Source organism: Leuresthes tenuis, unplaced genomic scaffold (genome assembly GCF_036924035.1).
Source record: "Leuresthes tenuis unplaced genomic scaffold, fLeuTen1.0.hap1 SCAF_14, whole genome shotgun sequence".
NCBI classification, from domain to species: Eukaryota; Metazoa; Chordata; class Actinopteri; order Atheriniformes; family Atherinopsidae; genus Leuresthes; species Leuresthes tenuis.
The window spans coordinates 31,837,292-31,854,952 of NW_027325368.1; the positions used below are offsets into that span (position 1 = coordinate 31,837,292).

The 17,661-nt window shown below is 42.6% G+C and overlaps 1 protein-coding gene across 2 annotated transcripts in view; it reads left to right on the top strand.

The window, feature by feature from the left end:
- Nucleotides 1–17,661, top strand: part of xkr4 (XK related 4) — a 51,670-nt gene that overhangs the window by 25,388 nt on the left and 8,621 nt on the right. For both annotated transcript variants that reach the window (XM_072363761.1, XM_072363762.1), the window contains exons 2-3: nt 12,810–13,009; nt 15,122–15,476. In XM_072363761.1, the coding sequence (XP_072219862.1) occupies nt 12,810–13,009; nt 15,122–15,476 (555 nt within the window). The remainder of the gene's footprint in view (nt 1–12,809; nt 13,010–15,121; nt 15,477–17,661) is intronic.

Sequence of the window (17,661 nt, forward strand, 5' to 3'; positions counted from 1 at the left end):
TTGCTTCTTTCACTCAACTGTGCTCTTAGATCAGTGGCCATCTCACAAATTCGATCAGTAACCGTATTTCTACTCAGACTTATATTTGCCAGCATCTGCTTTTTGTCTGGACATAACACATCAAACACCTTGATCATGCAGCTCTTCAAAAATTCTCCCTCCGTAAATGGGCGCGCTGATTTGGCTATCTCCTCTGCCACGATAAAACTTCCTTTCACAGCAGCTTCACTTTGTGATTTTGCACGGGTAAAAAACGTCTGCTGGAATGCCAGATTCTTCTTTAACTCTTCTGTTTTCTGTTTCTTCTGCTCTGAATCCAGGTCTTTCAGGTTATCCTTGTGTCTTGTCTCAAAGTGCCGTCTTATATTGAATTCTTTAATTACAGCCACATTAGCTCCACAAATGAGACACACGGGTTTACCGGCAATGTCACTAAACATATACTCAGCTTCCCATCGGTTATTAAAGGCTCTGTTTTCAGAATCAACTTTTCTCTTCGGCATCGTGAGGGGTATCTTCGGCTAACGGCTATCTTCGTGATATCTTGTAATAGCTAGACTTAATTGACGCGAGAAGTACGCGGCAAGGCAGCTGAAACGTTGCATTATGGGATCTGTAGTTCTGTGCAGTATTGTGTTATCAGCGCTTCATATCGATGGGCCATGAATAACGATAATGTAAAATGATCTTGCGGGCCAGATATGATTACAAGGCGGGCCGGGTGTGGCCCGCGGGCCGTGAGTTTGACACATATGTTTTAGAGTGATAACTCTGACGATTACGTCATCCTCTTTTTGACATGCCTGAATACTTTCTACTGGTATAGCTTGAACTGTAGTTTCACATACAGTGTTGAGTTCAGATAGCACCTTCACATTACATGTAACGGCTGAAATCCAGTCAGAGTTACCTGTATTCAGAACATGCAGTCCTTCTCCAACTGCTGCAACATTATCTGGTTTACACTCCTCTGTGCATTCTTTCATCAGCTTGACCATTTCTGCTGGGTAGCGGGATAAGAAGTCTGCATCGCGGTTAACGGATTCTGGCCTGTATTTCAGAGTGAAGTGGAAATCAGCTAACTCTGACACCCAACGATGTCCCACAGCGTTTAGTTTTGCAGTCTTCGTAACGTATGTCAGAGGGTTATTATCGCTGTACACTGTGAAGTGAGGGGCATGGAAAAGATCTCGGTCTCGGGTCTCGGAATCGCTCAGTTACAGCCCACTTGAGAGCTAAGAATTCCAGCTTCTCTGAATGAAGCCTGTAGTTCTTCTCTGCTGGAGTGAGTGTCCTTGATCCATATCCTACCACTCTCAGTGCTCCACCTTGACGCTGATACAATACCGCCCCAAGACCTTCCTCAGATGCATCAACATGTAGCACAAATTGCTTCTCAAGATCAGGATATGCCATTATTGGGGGATCGGGCAGAGTGTCAACTAGTCTTTCCAATACTTGCTGGTGTAGGGCTGTCCACTCAACTGGTTGAGATGGAGGCAATTGAGGGGAACGTCCCTTCTTCATCAATTTCTTCTCAGTCTTTGGGTGGGACAATAACTCATAAAGAGGTTTAGCAATCCTTGAAAAGTCAGCAATAAATGATCTGTAGTAGCCTAGGAAGCTAACCAGGGATCTTACTTCTTTGACTGTTTTTGGTTTTGTTTTCTTCAGTGACTGAACAGTCTCTGCCTCTTTTGGGTTCATCCTATATCCTTCCTCTGAGATTACACGGCCAACATAACACACTTCTCTTTTAAAGAGATCACACTTCTTTGGTCTGAGTTTGAATCCACAGGCTTTTTGTCTCTGTAGCACATTCTTCACATTATACACATGATGGTCAAAATCCTTACTGAACACCAATATGTCATCAAAGTAGGGTACACAAACCTCGTCTCTCAGGTCTCCAAGGCATCCTTCCATATACCGCTGGATAGCAGCTGGGGCATTTGTCAGTCCAAAAGGAATCCTGAGCCACTCATACAATCCCCAAGGCGTGATGAAGGCAGTGCATGCTCGGCTCTCTTCGCTGACAAAGCCCTGATGGTATGCTTTACCTTGATCAAGCTCAGTGAACCATGAATTTCCTCCAAGATTCTCTAAAATTTCCTGAATTCTTGGGATGGGATGACGATCAGGGTGTGTCTTTTCATTTAGCTGTCGATAATCTACACAGAGTCGGATGGAAGAGTCTTTCTTTATGAAGTGAGTCTTTAGCACTTGCCTTAAAGAGCTTAGTGATAGTTCTTGTCTGCTCTCCAGGTAACTTTTTAATTTCACTTCAGGTGTAAGCGACTGTATTACTGCTTCCACAATCTCACCTTCATCGTAGTCTTTTTTTTAGTCCTCGTTCAATTTGTCTTTCAAGGCTGGTGAAGTTCAGTTTGTCCTTTTGTCCCACTTCACCAATTTGACCAACGATCCTGAAATCCTTTCTGTACATGGGATGCAGATTCATCTGGCTTCTGGCTTGCGCTGACTCTCTTTCTGAGCCCAGTAAGCTGCTTGGTCTCTGAGGTGATGAATCCAGTGGAGGCGTAGTACCATCTTTTACCAGCAGGGGGTAACCCAGTCTTTGGCTGCACACTTGTCTCCTCTTGACATACCGATTTATCAGGATCATCATTCTCTTTCCTCAAGGTGTCGATAAAATCATTTGCTGCCAGCAACACTGTTGGGCGGCTGTAGCTCAGGAGGAAGAGCAGTCACCCACCAATCGGAAGGTCGGTGGTTGGACTCTGGCTTCCCCAGGATACATGTCGAAGCGTCCTTGGGCAAGACACTGAACCCCACGTTGCTCCCCCAGTGTATCATTGGGGGTATGAATGTGTGTGAATGCTTAGAAAGCACGTAGTTATATCCTAAGACGTGCTGTATGAATGTGTGTGAGTGGGGTGAATGCGGCATGTAGTGAAGCGCTTTGAGTGGTCAGCTAGACTAGAAAAGCGCTATACAAGTACAAGTCCATTTACCATTTACCACTGATAGTCCTGAATCCTCTAAACCTGTCACCTCTTCACTCTCCAAGTGACACAGGATTAGTCTTCTCAGTAAACAGCATGATGATTTCACCTCCTCACTTGGCTGAAGTCCTAACTCTTCACTTAATAAACTGAGATCAGCGAGTGAGAAAGTTCTTTTCAATGTCAGCCAGTAATGCTTCCCAGTCTCTGTCCATTTTCACTTATCTCTTACGTACTCACAGCTCGAAGAAGTTTGTTTACTTTTCTTGCGTGCAGACCTTCTCATTAAGTTGCTGGTTGCTGCAGTCAGCTTCACAAGCTAGCCTCTCGTGCACAGCACGTTGTCCTCCCTTTGGTAAGAAAAAAATACTTTTTTTTTCGCTTGCTTGAACCGGGCAGAAACACCAAAATTTATGTTGCACCCTCAAAATGAACAGCCAAAAACCACGTCCATCTTCGTTTTTGCAACTTTTGAATCAATCAAAACGGTCCACAGTTCAACACAAGCATTTTTTTTAGCATGTGTTTACACCAACCCACTTTATTCGTCCTCTTAAAGAGACAGTACCCCCCTCAAAAGGATAAGCAACATACGCAGAAATTCAGGCAAACAACATTCAACCCTGAAACAATAACCACCATATGAATTAACTGCAACACATACAAAGCAAACAATCTCCACACTCCAACCATAACACACACGAAATCACTGTTCCAGTGCGCCACACAGATACAGGGTGAAGAGTATGCGGCCGAGCACTGATCCCTGGGGGACCCCACAGGTGACGTTGTGAGTCCTGAACCTAGAGCCACCCACAGAAACAAAACTCAATTCTCCCGGACAGGTAGGAAGAAAACCAATTTAGGGCAGTATGACAGAGTCCAACGGTGGATTGTAATCTATTGAGAAGAATGTGGTGATCAATGGTGTCGAATGCAGCAGACAGGTCAAGAAGGACAAGGAGAGAAGGTGAACCCGAATCAACTGACATCAGCAGGTCATTTGTGACTCTAACGAGGGCCGTTACTGTACTGTGTGTGGAACGGAAACTGGACTGAAATGTTTCAAACAGGCTGTTGTGTCTGAGGTGGTCCTGAAGGTGGATAGCAACAACTTTCTCAAGGACCTTGGAGAGGAATGGCAGGTTGGATACAGGCTTGACATTTGCAAGGACTTCGGGGCTCAGGGTGGGTTTTTTTGAGGAGTAATCTCATTATGGCAGTTTTTAGAGCAGGTGGAATGTGACCATTCAGGAGTGACTGGTTGATAACTGTCGTGATGAGGGGAGAAATGGTAGAGATGTGCTCCTTTACTAGAGCTGTAGGAAAAGGGTTGAGGGCACAAGTGGAGGGCTTCATCCCCTTAATGTCCTCGATCTTCTGATGAGATCTGGAAAGGAGCACAGCAGCCTGAAGATCCCGAACTGTGGCTCGGCAGGTGGGCTCAGTGTAGCTGGTCCAGAGAGGGCTGATCGGATGTTGTCAATTTTTTGTTAAGGCCTCAGGACAGGACATGGCCTCAGGACACAGATGCAAGGTCAGTTGCAGAGTGTTTATTAACAACAGGAAGGTTTAGGATCTCCACACAGAGCAAACAAAAGGGCTGTGAAACACCTGAATCACTTTCCTCAATAACTATGGTGGAGAGGAGTGCAGCTATGTGAAATTATCCAAATCAAAACCTCTCCACTCTAGGAGGAAAGCAAAGGGCTATTAAATATAACAAAATAAACTCTCGCTCTCCTGTTGAGGTGGACATAAACAAAGAAGCTCTCTTGGAAAACAGAGGTACTATAAATCTTAACCATAAACCTAAAACACAACTTTAACGGCGGCGCAAAAAGTGACTGTCCTAACTCTGACAAGCTTATGGATATCCAGGATGCTGCCCAGGGTTTTATTGTAAAAATCTACTGTTTCGTTAACTGAAGAAGTGTTTATGGAGAGGAGATGCTGGAGGTCCGCTGCCAGGCATGTATTTAGCATTTGGGTTTGATGACGAGAGTTGGAAAAGGAAACTCCATGGAAATAACTTTATGGTCTAAACACCCCCAGATCATACACACATAGGTTGTTTACAGTAGCAAAGTCAGTAATGACTAGATCGAGGGTGTGGCCTTTGGTTTGTGTGGGGACATCAATGTGTTGTCTGAGGTTAGAAGAGACAAGACATGCAGAAATTCGGCAGTAAGGTCACCAGAAGGTTTATCCACATGTATGGTCATATCTCCAAGAATTAAGATATTATAGGATGTTGTGCAGAATGTTGAGAGGAGGTTGCACATCTCTGGAATGAAGGCTGAATTTGATTTAGGTGGTCGGTAGATTAGAAATATTGTCATGGAAAATGGGAGTTTGCAGAGTTTTTTAATTTTGCCAGAGCCGACTGATATCCACTCTGCATCTGTTCTCTAGCTGCTTGTGTGGCACTGTAGCAGCTGCAGTGTGTCAAGGACTACAAATCCCTAGAGTGCCGGCGCTCTGATGACGACGATGAGATGATGGGACTGGACACACAGCTGACCAGAGGGATAGAACCATAGACGTTATAAAGCGCCGCATCGACCGCTTGGGCGCGAGAAATACGGCCGCCATCTTGGACCGGTCATCCTACCCATAGACAGCAGAGTATTCAAGATGGCAGAGCACTGTATTCCTGTGCAAATCGGCGGACGATTACAAACGGGTCGGTGGATTACTTTTCACAAGTTAGATTCAACATTATTATTGGTTGTATTTTGTAAATAGAATATTATTGTACTCCATTTATGTTCACCACCAAAATCGTAGTCAACAAACGTTAAGCTAGGCTATGTTTGTAGCCAGTGATCACCCAGCTATTAGGCCAACTGAGACTTGATGAATCATATATTCCATAACGCAGGCTTAGATTACAACTGACACAAGAATGCTATTATAGAAATAGTGCAAATATTGCTGATATAACATTGATCAGCAAATTTTACACAAGTGACACAGGCTATGTTATTCATATGTAATTCTTTCATCCTAACAAAAGTAAGATAACTCTCGTACCCACCCCACTTACTTAAAAATACAGACAACAGAACATAGTTTGCAAACAAGCTAACTTGCAATTTCAACAGCTTTGGTTTATTATCAACAGATATGCGTCAAAATGGGAGTTTTGTTGACCCTAACCCTCAAGAAATTTGAAGGAAGAAAATAGGAAGAAGGAAGAAAATAAGATTTACCTCCTTTTTAAAATCTTTTTGTGTTGACTTTCTCGAATGCCCCGTTTTTATTTTGAAGGTTTCCCAAAGACAAAGACATGAGGAAGAAGTAGGAAGTTGCTCTGAGGGAGGGATTTACTGTAAGCGAGTCGTAAGGCTGCACCACTTTGCCAAACTCACCTCTGTTGACCTGCAGAAAGGAAGCACGAGAAAGAAGCTCTGCAAACAGTCCTCTTTCAGGTCTTTTAGCGCTTTTAAGCTTTCATGAGCAACTTTGTGTACATATGGTTTGGTGGCATCATGTTCTTGTGTTTAACTTGAAAATTTACATTTTCGTAGGGTTTCCTTATCGTCTATCTGTCTGTCTTAAATTTTTCTGATATACTGTAAATAGATTTTAATTTCTTTCAGAGAGAGAGAGAGAGAGATCTCGGGCCTCACGTACAAAGGGTGCGTACGCACAAAAAAGTGTTGTACGCACTTTTTCACGTCAACGATCAGATGTATCAAGAGTGAAATGACTGTGAAAATGTGCAGTGCCTCACGCCAACTTCAGGGCTGTCGTACACACTTTTCTGGTGTACGCAGCTGTTGATTCTTTGGCGACACTTTGAGGTAATGTTGGGAAACTGTTGCAATATATAAATGTGAACACAATTTGTCCTCAGAATGAGTGATGTGCACATCTGAGACACATGAGCAATTATCACTGATTAACAATTATTACACCCATGTGTCTACAATTACACGAGTGGATATAAAAGCATGTGCAAAGTGTTGCAGTGCATTCCATTGAAAACAATGGCTGCTTTAGCGGTATTGGAAGACATTGTAAATGGTGCAGTTGGAAGAGAGCGTGTGTTAAGAGACTGAGAGAATTTGCTGGCACATGATGACAACTGGCTCATCAGCCGTTTTGAGGGCAATCCTCCTGGAACTGTGTGCAGAGCTGCGGCTGGCGCTGGAGCGCAACCCAGCGAGGAGCCATGCGCTGCTTGTGCTACAGGTGACGTGCACACTGGGGTTTAAGCAACCGGCGCATTCCAGAGGGAGCTGGCCAACCGATTGGGACTGTGCCAGTCGACCCTGAGCCGAGCCATGGCATCGGAGCTATCAACTGCACACACAGTACTATAAAAGCGCCATCACATGATGAATTTGTATATCAACAGGAAATATTTTTATTCCATCAATGTACAGATCGTATATGATGCTTTGTGGGGGTGGCCTGGTGCCTGGTTCAATGCACGATTCATAAATTCAGTAACAGAATTTTTGGGAACAGACTACAAACTGGTTCTTTGCGCAATGGGTGGCTTCTTGGTGAGTAACTTTATTCGTGTAATTCTCCTAATATTATTCCCCGTGACGTACATTGAGCATGTGCGCCCCCAATTTCTATCCCGTCTTCACAGAATCATAGTTGGTGGCTAAAGTTAGTAACTTGCTGTTTTTTGCTGGTTAAACAACAGCTTAAGAACTTTCTGACAAGCCCCTGATCGTCACTGTGTGCAAATGTTGATAACCCCGTTTAATTGGTCACGGGATCCAATTAAATAATTCAATGTAATTGTATTATGATTGAATTGTATTTCAGTATGTTTTGCTTTTGGCAACAATGGTTGATGCCATTCATGCCAATAAAGCCAATTTGAATCAATCTTGATATAGATATAGATTTTCATTTTTTCCGATATATGTATATATATATATATATTTATATTTTTCTGATATAACTTCTCTCGATTGTGTTTTATCTTATATATGGATGTATAATTTATTATTTCTTCATTTTTTTAACTTATTAAAATAGCTGAGGAGTACACAATCTGCTTCTGCTTCTCTATCATATTGTAGTGTTTTTATATACATGTGTATGCGTGTTATATTATATTTCGTGTGTCTATCATAAATAAATCACATACCAGAATATTCTATTACTGTTTAGCCTACTATGAATATTGAATATTACTCCGAATCATGTGTCCGGTATCGTGCCTACATGTATGATGTTTGCAGAAAAAAAACAGAAAATCAGTTTTGTATTCAGCGAGTTATGATTGATTAAATGCGCTAAGACTTCATTGCGCCTGCCAGACAGATTACGCTGAGTGGAGCGGGTGACCGGTCCAAGATGGCAGCCCCACGGCTCGTCAACGCCAATAGGCAGCAGCGGTTGATGCAGCGTCTATTCTTTATATGTCTATGGATAGAACCATATACATTAGTGATGAGAATTTCAACGCTTTTGAGTGAGCCGAATAATTTGGTTCAGCTCACCAAGAAGAGCCTGCTTGTTCGGCTCCCAAACGGCTTTTCATTTTACCACTAACACCTTTTAGAAGTCAGCCAAATTCAGCTCTGTTTAGACTTGTATTTGTATTGTATTTGAACACATATATCACCTAAATTTCAATAAATTGACAGATTATCACCTCACATTACACCTCACACTGGCCTTTACTTCCAACAACTCCACAATTTACTACAAGTCAACTTCGGCCTACATTATAATACAGTTGCATGTATCTGCATATTATGACCGTTTAATCCAGAGAAAAGCAAACGGTTTTATGCTACCACTCAACGGGCTGCTGTGCGCGCTCCCGCAGGCGATCACTTTTTGGCACGACACCGGATCCACAGGCAGTAAGCTTGCTGTTAGCCACCAAGGCAATGCGCGAAGAAGGGAGCCCACCGGGAGCTGTGCCTGGTATCAAGACAGGGTTCAGAGATCAGATTAGCCGAGTTGGTAGCTGTCGTCCTTTGCAGCCTGCAACTTGATGGACAATCGTTATCCAAAGATGCACATAGAACCCACAGAATTATAGGTCTTGTAGAAGGGTTGTATTAATAACAGCACAGTGTACTTAAAGTTAAACTATATCACCTATTGTGGCTGTAGCAGATGGAAAAGCGGCAGATAAAACAACGCTAGCGTCCTCTCTTTCGCTGTCATCAAGATGGCACTAGGGTTAACAGTTGGTGACCAAGATCAAAGGGATTCTGTATTATTTTTCTGGGTTTGCATAGGCACTGAGAGAAGGAGAGAACTAGAGAATGCAAGCAGCAGGTAATGATGTGCTGTTGAGCAGCTAGCACACCACTCTGTATTAAATGAATTCTCAATAGTTTAGCAGTAAAAATTCAACCCTAACAGTTTAGAAATGCAGGCACTGCTGTGTGTTTTGGATCAGAAACTTAAACGTAGGGACCATCTCAACACAGCATCCATTAATTAAGGGTGGCCTAGTTTCTATTATCTGTCTTCTGAAATTGATAAATCATCTTAATTTATATGTTGTCATAGTATATATAGTTTTTCCTGGTCTTGCTGACTTCTCACATTGGGCTTCCATTACAAGCCACATTCACACATTCTCACAGATGTCTAGGTGTGTATGAGAAAAGTGGGGTTCAGTATCTTCCCCAGAGACACTTTGACATTTAGATTCAGGAAGCCAGGAATTGAACCACCAACCTTCAAACTGACACATGACTGCTTTTCCCCCTGAACTACAGCCTCCACAAAATAAATGACCAATTCCTTTGTTTTGTTGAGGTTGTTCTACTCATGTCACTCCAACAGCACCAGGGCCTCATTGCTGCATACAGATTAATTTCCACCAGTAATAAGACAGACAACAGTTACATCATCTGTTTAATTACTGTGTTGATGAAGATTCTCAGTCATCCAGGTCATGTTAATCATAACAGCTTGAATAAGGGCAACTGGACTTCTTCTTGGATCTTGAAGACGTTCTGAACTAGATGGTGGGGAGTGTCAGTTTATAAGCAGAGAGGGTCGTTACAGTCTCATGTGTCACTGAACCCCCTGACCTGTGTGCATGTTGTTAGAGTCATTATCACCTCTGAATTGTCTACCTGCCTGAAAGGGCGAGTTTTGGACACAGGATCCAAGGTGTGAATGATTGTGAAACTGCCTGGAGAGGAGAGATAATGCTGCATTGTAGGTGCTGTGAAGGTGATGTGATACCTGAGGCCACCAAAAAAGATGTTTTTTCCAGTTTAACGTAGATGGCTTACAGTATTACAGTATGTTTGTGTCTGTTCTTCTTAGTTTCTCTACCAGTGTAGCTTGGTCCATTTGTCTTTTCTGATTTGGCCCAGTTTGGGTATCCATAGGTTTGAAGAGCTTCCTTGGAATGCTGATGTTCCTTTTGTTTTTTGTTCTCCAGCCAGGGGTGGGGGTTGCTGTCAATCAACGACAATCATGGCATCCAAGGCTGGGCTTTCTCAGATTGTCCAACCCGTTCCTGTCAGCTACTGTGATGTTGCTCCACCAGCAGTGCTGACAGTCCTGTGTCCTCACTTACTGTGGGTGATGTGTGTGGTAGTCCATATCCAGCATGTTTGGTGATGGTCCACTCCTATGTGCTCCAGGTAGTCCCACAGCAGTGCTGGCCTGTTGGTATTGAAACACTGATGGAGCACTGGAGAAAAAAAACATGATCCTCACAGTGCTCCCAGGAATCTCCAGGTGAGATAGAGCTCATTGAAGGGAGAAAAATGAATGTATCAACCACTCTAATGGCAGGCTGGTATGCAAGCTGCAGCAGATCCATGGACAAGCTCTCCAGGGGGTGCAGTTGAGCAAGGATCAGCTGCTCCAGAGGTGCAGTGTTAGTGCCACGGGCCCAGTACTGCGGGAAGTAGAGGTGCTGGGGGTGCTGCAGTACCCCAACAATGTGTTTACCCAAAAATTAATACATGACATAAAGAAAAAAAAATAGTAAAAAAAAATGCTAAAAGTTAACTGGAAACACGAATAACTATAAACTGGCTTAATGTTAATTATACAATTAGTGCCATGCTAGTCACATGACCACAAGTAAGGTCAAGTGTCACATACGGTCATGTAGTGTACGTGACACTTGACACGACAAGTTGTAGCCAAAACAATAAAACACGGAATCAAACCAGAATATAGCATTATCAACATTAGCTCTGTCATGTCTCTCTCCCTACACATACACAAACACACACTGGACACACCCCCACAGGTCCTCCGCTACTCCCAGCTGGCTACTTTGACCCCATTGTTACCATGGCAACAGCCTCCAACAACGCCACCCTCCAGCCATCCTGCAGCCCCATACACTGCAGTACAACCTACCTGCAGTGTATACATGGTCTGTTACAGCATTGTTGATAAAAATCCCCCCCCAAAAAATTATACCTGCAGCCCTAGTTGCGAGTTAAGAGCAGTGCAGAGCTTTTTTTTCTCAGCACACGCTGCTGAGAATATGTTCCCGTGGCTTTGCACAGGTTGTTGGGGTGCAGAGTCTTAAGCACGGGAACCAAGCAGGATGTATTCCACAATGTTTTCCAGCCTTATGCTCAGACTAAACAGATGTCCAACAATTCCACTCAGCTGGTTTGAGGAGGTCTCAAGGAGCCAGGAACTGAGGCCGTCACTTGGCCTTAATCCTTTTGAGCTGGTTTCTCACCTGAAGAGATATGAGGGACCTGCTGGAGCAGGGGAGCTGAGTATCCGGAGGTACTGATGGGGCACCTGGGCCTGAGATATTTTTCAAGCTTTTCCAGTCTTCACTGATCTCTGGAAGCGGTTCGTCCAGCTTCTTCCTGAACCTGCCCTTTCCCCAAGGTTTGTTTAATAGATTTGCCTTTTTTTTTATCTGCATCTGGTCTGTTTCTGGTCTTTACTCTGTGTCTTCATAGTTCAGGGCAACATGAAACCACCAGGTATGCTCTTTGAGGAAGAGCTGTACAAATCTTTAATACAAACTGGTAGAGCGGCACTAGCACATTCAGTAATAAGGCTGCTTTTGCCCTGGCACTGAGGGAAGTTTCCCACTAACTATCGACTCGATGTCTTTAGTACAACAGTCATCAGGTCATCTACTTGAATTCCACTTATCTTGCTCCAGGTCATCTGCTGAGAAGGCCAGACTTCCACTCACCCTGCTGTTGGCCTGTCTGTCTGAGATCACCTATGCTCCAGTCATACTGCTGCCTGGATACCAGTCAAAGGTTTCCTGTGTTTCTGTTATCTTTGATCTGGGCTGTCTGCATAGTGCGCTACTTTGTTTTCTGCTCTCCTAAAGTAAGGCTGATTGCCCGGCTCTTCTGTGTCTCTGACTTCCTTGAGCCACAATGATCACTTGGGATTTTCAGTATTCCTGTTTTCCTAAATTCAGGCTGTTGCCAGGATCTCTGACCTTTCGTTTTTCCTCCCCAGATAGTTCAGTTCTTCTCTAAACAGACCACAGAATATTTTGCTGTTTACTGCCTTTAAATGCAGTTTTTCAATCTATGTTGTCATTGAATATGTGTACAGAGTGGCTTATGGCCAGCTGATCTTTGAAAGTAATTCTAGGTCATGACATGAAGTCATGGTTTATGGTTTATTATTACAATTTCAGATTATACTATATTGACACTTGTGTTGTTTGAAATTATCTACCTTGAAAAGCATTAGAAACAGTAATCATCTATGCCAGTGAATATTTGGATGACTCATCCTGGGTGATTGCAAAATTTTAAAAAGGAGTATAAGGAGAGTGTGCTGTGCACAGTTCTATTTGATATACTGTGCTGTGATGTGTTACCCTACTCAGTTCAATGAGAGATCCCTAGTATAATATTTTTCCCATGTTTCTACCAGGTATTTTCTCACCATCTACCTGGGAGTACGAAGTCGTCAGAGTGCTGAAACAGAGCGTTGGCGTTACTACTGGAGGATGGTGTATGAGTTTGCAGATGTGAGCATGTTGCATCTACTGGCCACCTTTCTGGAAAGCGCTCCTCAACTGGTGCTGCAGCTGTGCATCATCATACAAACACATAAGCTCCAAGCTGTTCAAGGTAACACAAATGCACAAACACTGCTGTGACAACTTTGTGGTCAGAGATCACAAAGATCAAGTTGATCAGAGATCAAGTCATGATCCCTACAAATCATAACTTGGGCTTGATCATTTTTCTCACTTAAACATCAAAGCATTTAACTTCTGTCTTAATCTTTTGTGAGAACTATTGATTCCATTCCTCAAATTCTTGAGAGTCTGTTATTGAATAACTTATTTTATTTGGAAAAGAATTCTAAAATCAAACATGTTTAACCAATCATAGGAGTGCGTAAAACAAAGCCTTTGAGTGACATTTTGCTGGCTGCTATGTAGAGCTGATTATTCTCAGTGCTGGTTATCAAGTCAGTAGGTCAACAGTCGTTCCTTTCCACAGTCGCAACAGGCACGCTCAGGACTGGAGATTGGACTGAAGACCAGTTTCAGTGCAATCTGTTGGTTTCCTTAGCTAGGATATTAATTTTTGAATTGGCTCTATATGAATTAATTGGATTATGATTACAATGAATTGAATTCCAATTGGCTTGAATTGGACTATATTACTTAAGTGCCTTGAGATGACAATTGTTGTAATCTGGCGCTATATAAATAAAGTTGAATTGAATTGAATTGAATTGAACAGACTGGTCTGTAACCAAAACAACTGATGCTGTAAAAGCAGAACAGCTGGTAAAAAATCCTCCAATAATAATAATAATAATGAATAAATAAATAAGTTGATCTAATTCAATTCAATTTCCTAGCTAAGGAAACCAACAGATTGCACCAAAACTTGTCTTCAGTCCAATCTCCCGTCCTGAGCGTGCCTGAGGCGACTGTGGAAAGGAACGACTCCCTTTTAACAGGAAGAAAACTCTGGCAGAACCAGACTCAGGAAGGGTGGCCATCCGCCTCGACCAGCTGGGGTTTGAGAAGACACAAAAGAGGGAAAAGAGGGGGGAAAAACACCATAACGCCATTCAAAGGATTCAAAGGATGTTGGAACAGGGAAACCCAAGTTAATAACCACAATAATATCACATGTACATAAAATCAATTGAGAAATTAAACAGGGGGAAAAAGAGAGAAAAGTGAGGAAAGGTGTGAAAGATGAGGTCCCCCAGCAGTCTAAGCCTATAGCAGCTTAACTATGGGATGTTTCAGGATTACCTGAGCCATCCCTAACTATAAGCTTTATCAAAAAGGAAAGTTTTAAGCCTAATCTTAAAAGTGGAAAGGGTGTCTGCTTCCCGGACATTTACTGGCAGCTTATTCCACAAGAGAGGGGCCTGATAACTGAAGGCTCTGCCTCCCATTCTACTTTTAGAAACTCTGGGAACAACAAGTAAACCTGCAGTTTGGGAGCAAAGTGCTCTGTTAGGGAAATATCTTACAATGAGATCTTTAAGATATGATGGAGCTCGGTCATTAAGAGCTTTATATGTGAGGAGAAGCATCTTAAATTCTATTCTGAATTTAACAGGGAGCCAGTGAAGAGAAGAAAACCAAAGAAGCAAACCAAAGCGTAAGTCTGCGCTGAGTAGGCTCTGTACATACAAATAGATTCTAATACAATTATCATAGTTACACTGAGTGAAAAGGCAGCTACTTCATGTTAATACATTTATACCTAAGACAACTTAACATATCCATTTGTTGCTTCTACAACTACTCAGAATCACAGTTAGTCATACAAACATTTTCACAATGGCAAGTACTGAGCATGTTTACCAAACAGATGTTCTGTGGTAATCTTCGCTGTGGTGATTCATCATGATGCTCACTTTGATCTTCGAATCTGATTCTGGCTGTTGTCGTATCTTTCTAGCCAGCATCTGTTGTAGTACGCGTATTACTCATGATATTCAGAAAAGTTAACTTCAGAAAATGCTTCTGATCTCATTCGATCAATTAAGGTTTATGTGAACATGGTGTCCACAAGGCAGTCATGCCTGAACGTATAAATGGAATGAGAAAAATCTCCCCAACAGCATACCCTGTAGCTATGTGCTATTTTGTGTACCCCAGTGAAAGCGATAGTGACATCCTGACCACCCGTAAATACATTTTTGTCTCTGCTGCTGATTATATGGCTCTAATCCTAAACCCACTGTGTCTCTGTCTGTTACAGGTATGACAGCAGCAGCCTCTCTCGTATCTCTGGCATGGGCTTTGGCTTCCTACCAGAAGGCTTTGCGAGAGTCCCGGGATGACAAGAAGCCCATCAGCTATCTTGCAGTCATCATTCAGTTCTGCTGGCACTTCTTCACTATAGCAGCCAGAGTCATCACCTTTGCCCTGTTTGCCTCTGTGTTCCAACTGTACTTTGGCATCTTCATCGTCTTACACTGGTGCATCATGACCTTCTGGATTGTCCACTGTGAGACAGACTTCTGCATCAGCAAATGGGAGGAGATTGTGTTTGACATGGTGGTGGGCATAATCTACATATTTTCCTGGTTTAACGTCAAGGAGGGTCGGACAAGGTGAAAACACTCAACTTTCCTTAGTGTAAGATTAACCTCAGCACGTAACATTTGTCACTTAAAATCACTCTCATGCTTCAAATTTGGGCAGCATGGTGGTGGTTAGCACCATTGCCTTACAGCAAGTTTCAATCCTGGCTGAAGCCTTTTGCATGTTCTCCCTGTGTATGCGTGGGTTCTCTCCGGGTACTCCGGCTTCCTCCCACCATTCAAAAACATGCATGTTTGTTTGACTGACCCTAGGAGTGAGTGTGAGTGTGCATGGTTACTGTGTGGCCCTGTGATGGACTGGCAACCTGTCCAGGGTTTACCCCGCTTTTCGCCCAATGACAGCTGGGATAGGCTCCAGACCCCCCACAACCTTGAATTGGAATTAACTGGGTATAGAAAATGGATGGATGAATATTTCAGATTTGAAAACTTATCTGTATGGCATCTGAAATGTACAAGGAGGGGATTTGGGAATTACATTTGGTACAGTGAAAAGTATTATGAAAAATCCAATACTTTACATTTTCACATCATGCAGATGAATTTAGTATAAGTTTTGTTAATTTTTAGTAATTTATCCAAAGCAAAAAAATACAAATAAAAAAGAAATATTCTTCTACCAGTAATCACAAACTCAAGCCATATTACATTAACCAAAGAAAACTTAAATCCACAAAGTGAGGGATTACACTATATTGGAGAAATATAGAGAGTATTATATTGTCATGGACAGTGTTATATTGCATCAGGTCCACCAAGGAGCTGTAAAGACAAAAACTGTATCATATACTTTTATATTTAAACATGATTTACAGTGGTTTTCAAACTCTGTGCTCAAGGCATACTAAGGGCCATACTAAGCCTGGATTAGAAGCAGTTCAACAGTCTGGCATGAGACAGTTGGGTGCTTGCAGTCCATACAGATCTTCGCACACACCTTCCTCAAAAGTTGAGGTTTAATGTAAAGGGATCCTGATTAAATGGTTCTTAAATCCATCAATAGTCCTCAATGTAGTCCACTCAGGACAACTGGTACATACATCTCTGTTTTGATGTTAGAATTAGATGTCTTTGGCACAGTTGATGCCAGTGGAGCACTGTTTCAATGCCATTTGGTAAATGGACTGTACCTATATATAGCTGTTCTAGTCACTCTGTCCTTTTACACTACTTGTCATTCACCCATTCACTCACACACTCCTATAGCACATCTTATACAATTTTACAGGCTACTCGATTGTACAACAGCTCTTTGCCATTTTAGATTTGTTGTCTGTGTTTTCGAGCCTGTCAAACTGTCTGCAATCATCGAGACGGCTGACATGTGATTGTAACAAGGTGTAATCTAAGTACAGTCACATGTCTGATGATTTTATACCGATGACACTGTCATGCTGAGGGCTGTTGACCTAACCTGTCCAAATCAAGCCATAAGACAGGTGGCTTTCATTTACTGTCCACAGAATGTTTTTCTCCCGTTTTCTCTAGGTGGTTCTTTAGGTATCTGCACTGATGTTTAGTTGTGTCTTATTCCATTCAAGAAAGTGATCATTTTTTCCCTCATGGACTCCTTCCTCTTTGTCAGTCAGAGCCTTTGATGTGCTATGGTTTGAAATTCCCTCTATTCAACAACTGCACTAACAGTACTGAATTCCATTTGAGGGAGTTAAAACCTATTCGTGAAACTGTATGTTTGGCAGACACTTATGAAATCAATCATGTACTGTACTAGTATTTTTCTATCAGTTATGTAGCTGTATTTTTATATGTGGTTGTCACAACATCTCATGTCACACCTGGGATTGGCCAGGCCAAAATAGTGTGCCTTGTCACAGAGTTTGGAACCACTTACTTACACTTGTTATAATAATGTAAATAGACCTGCACACACCTGATTAAACATTGAGGGAGGGGGAGCAGTGACACAGGGGCCTGGGCTTTGTGTAATGCAGGGGAACGAGGTTGTAGAATAGAATCCACTTTGACCTGAAAGAATTCAACGGAACTGGAGCTGAGATTCATGGCTCCTGGAGGATGAGGGGAGTCGAGGGGGCGAAGAAGCTGGTTGATGGTGGACAACAGTTTCTTTGGTTGGTGCTGTTGGTTGTTGATTAGGATGGAATAGTCCTGAGACCTGGTCTGGGAAACAGCCACTCTGTAAAGTCTTACATGGGCCTTATAAGCCAGTGGACAG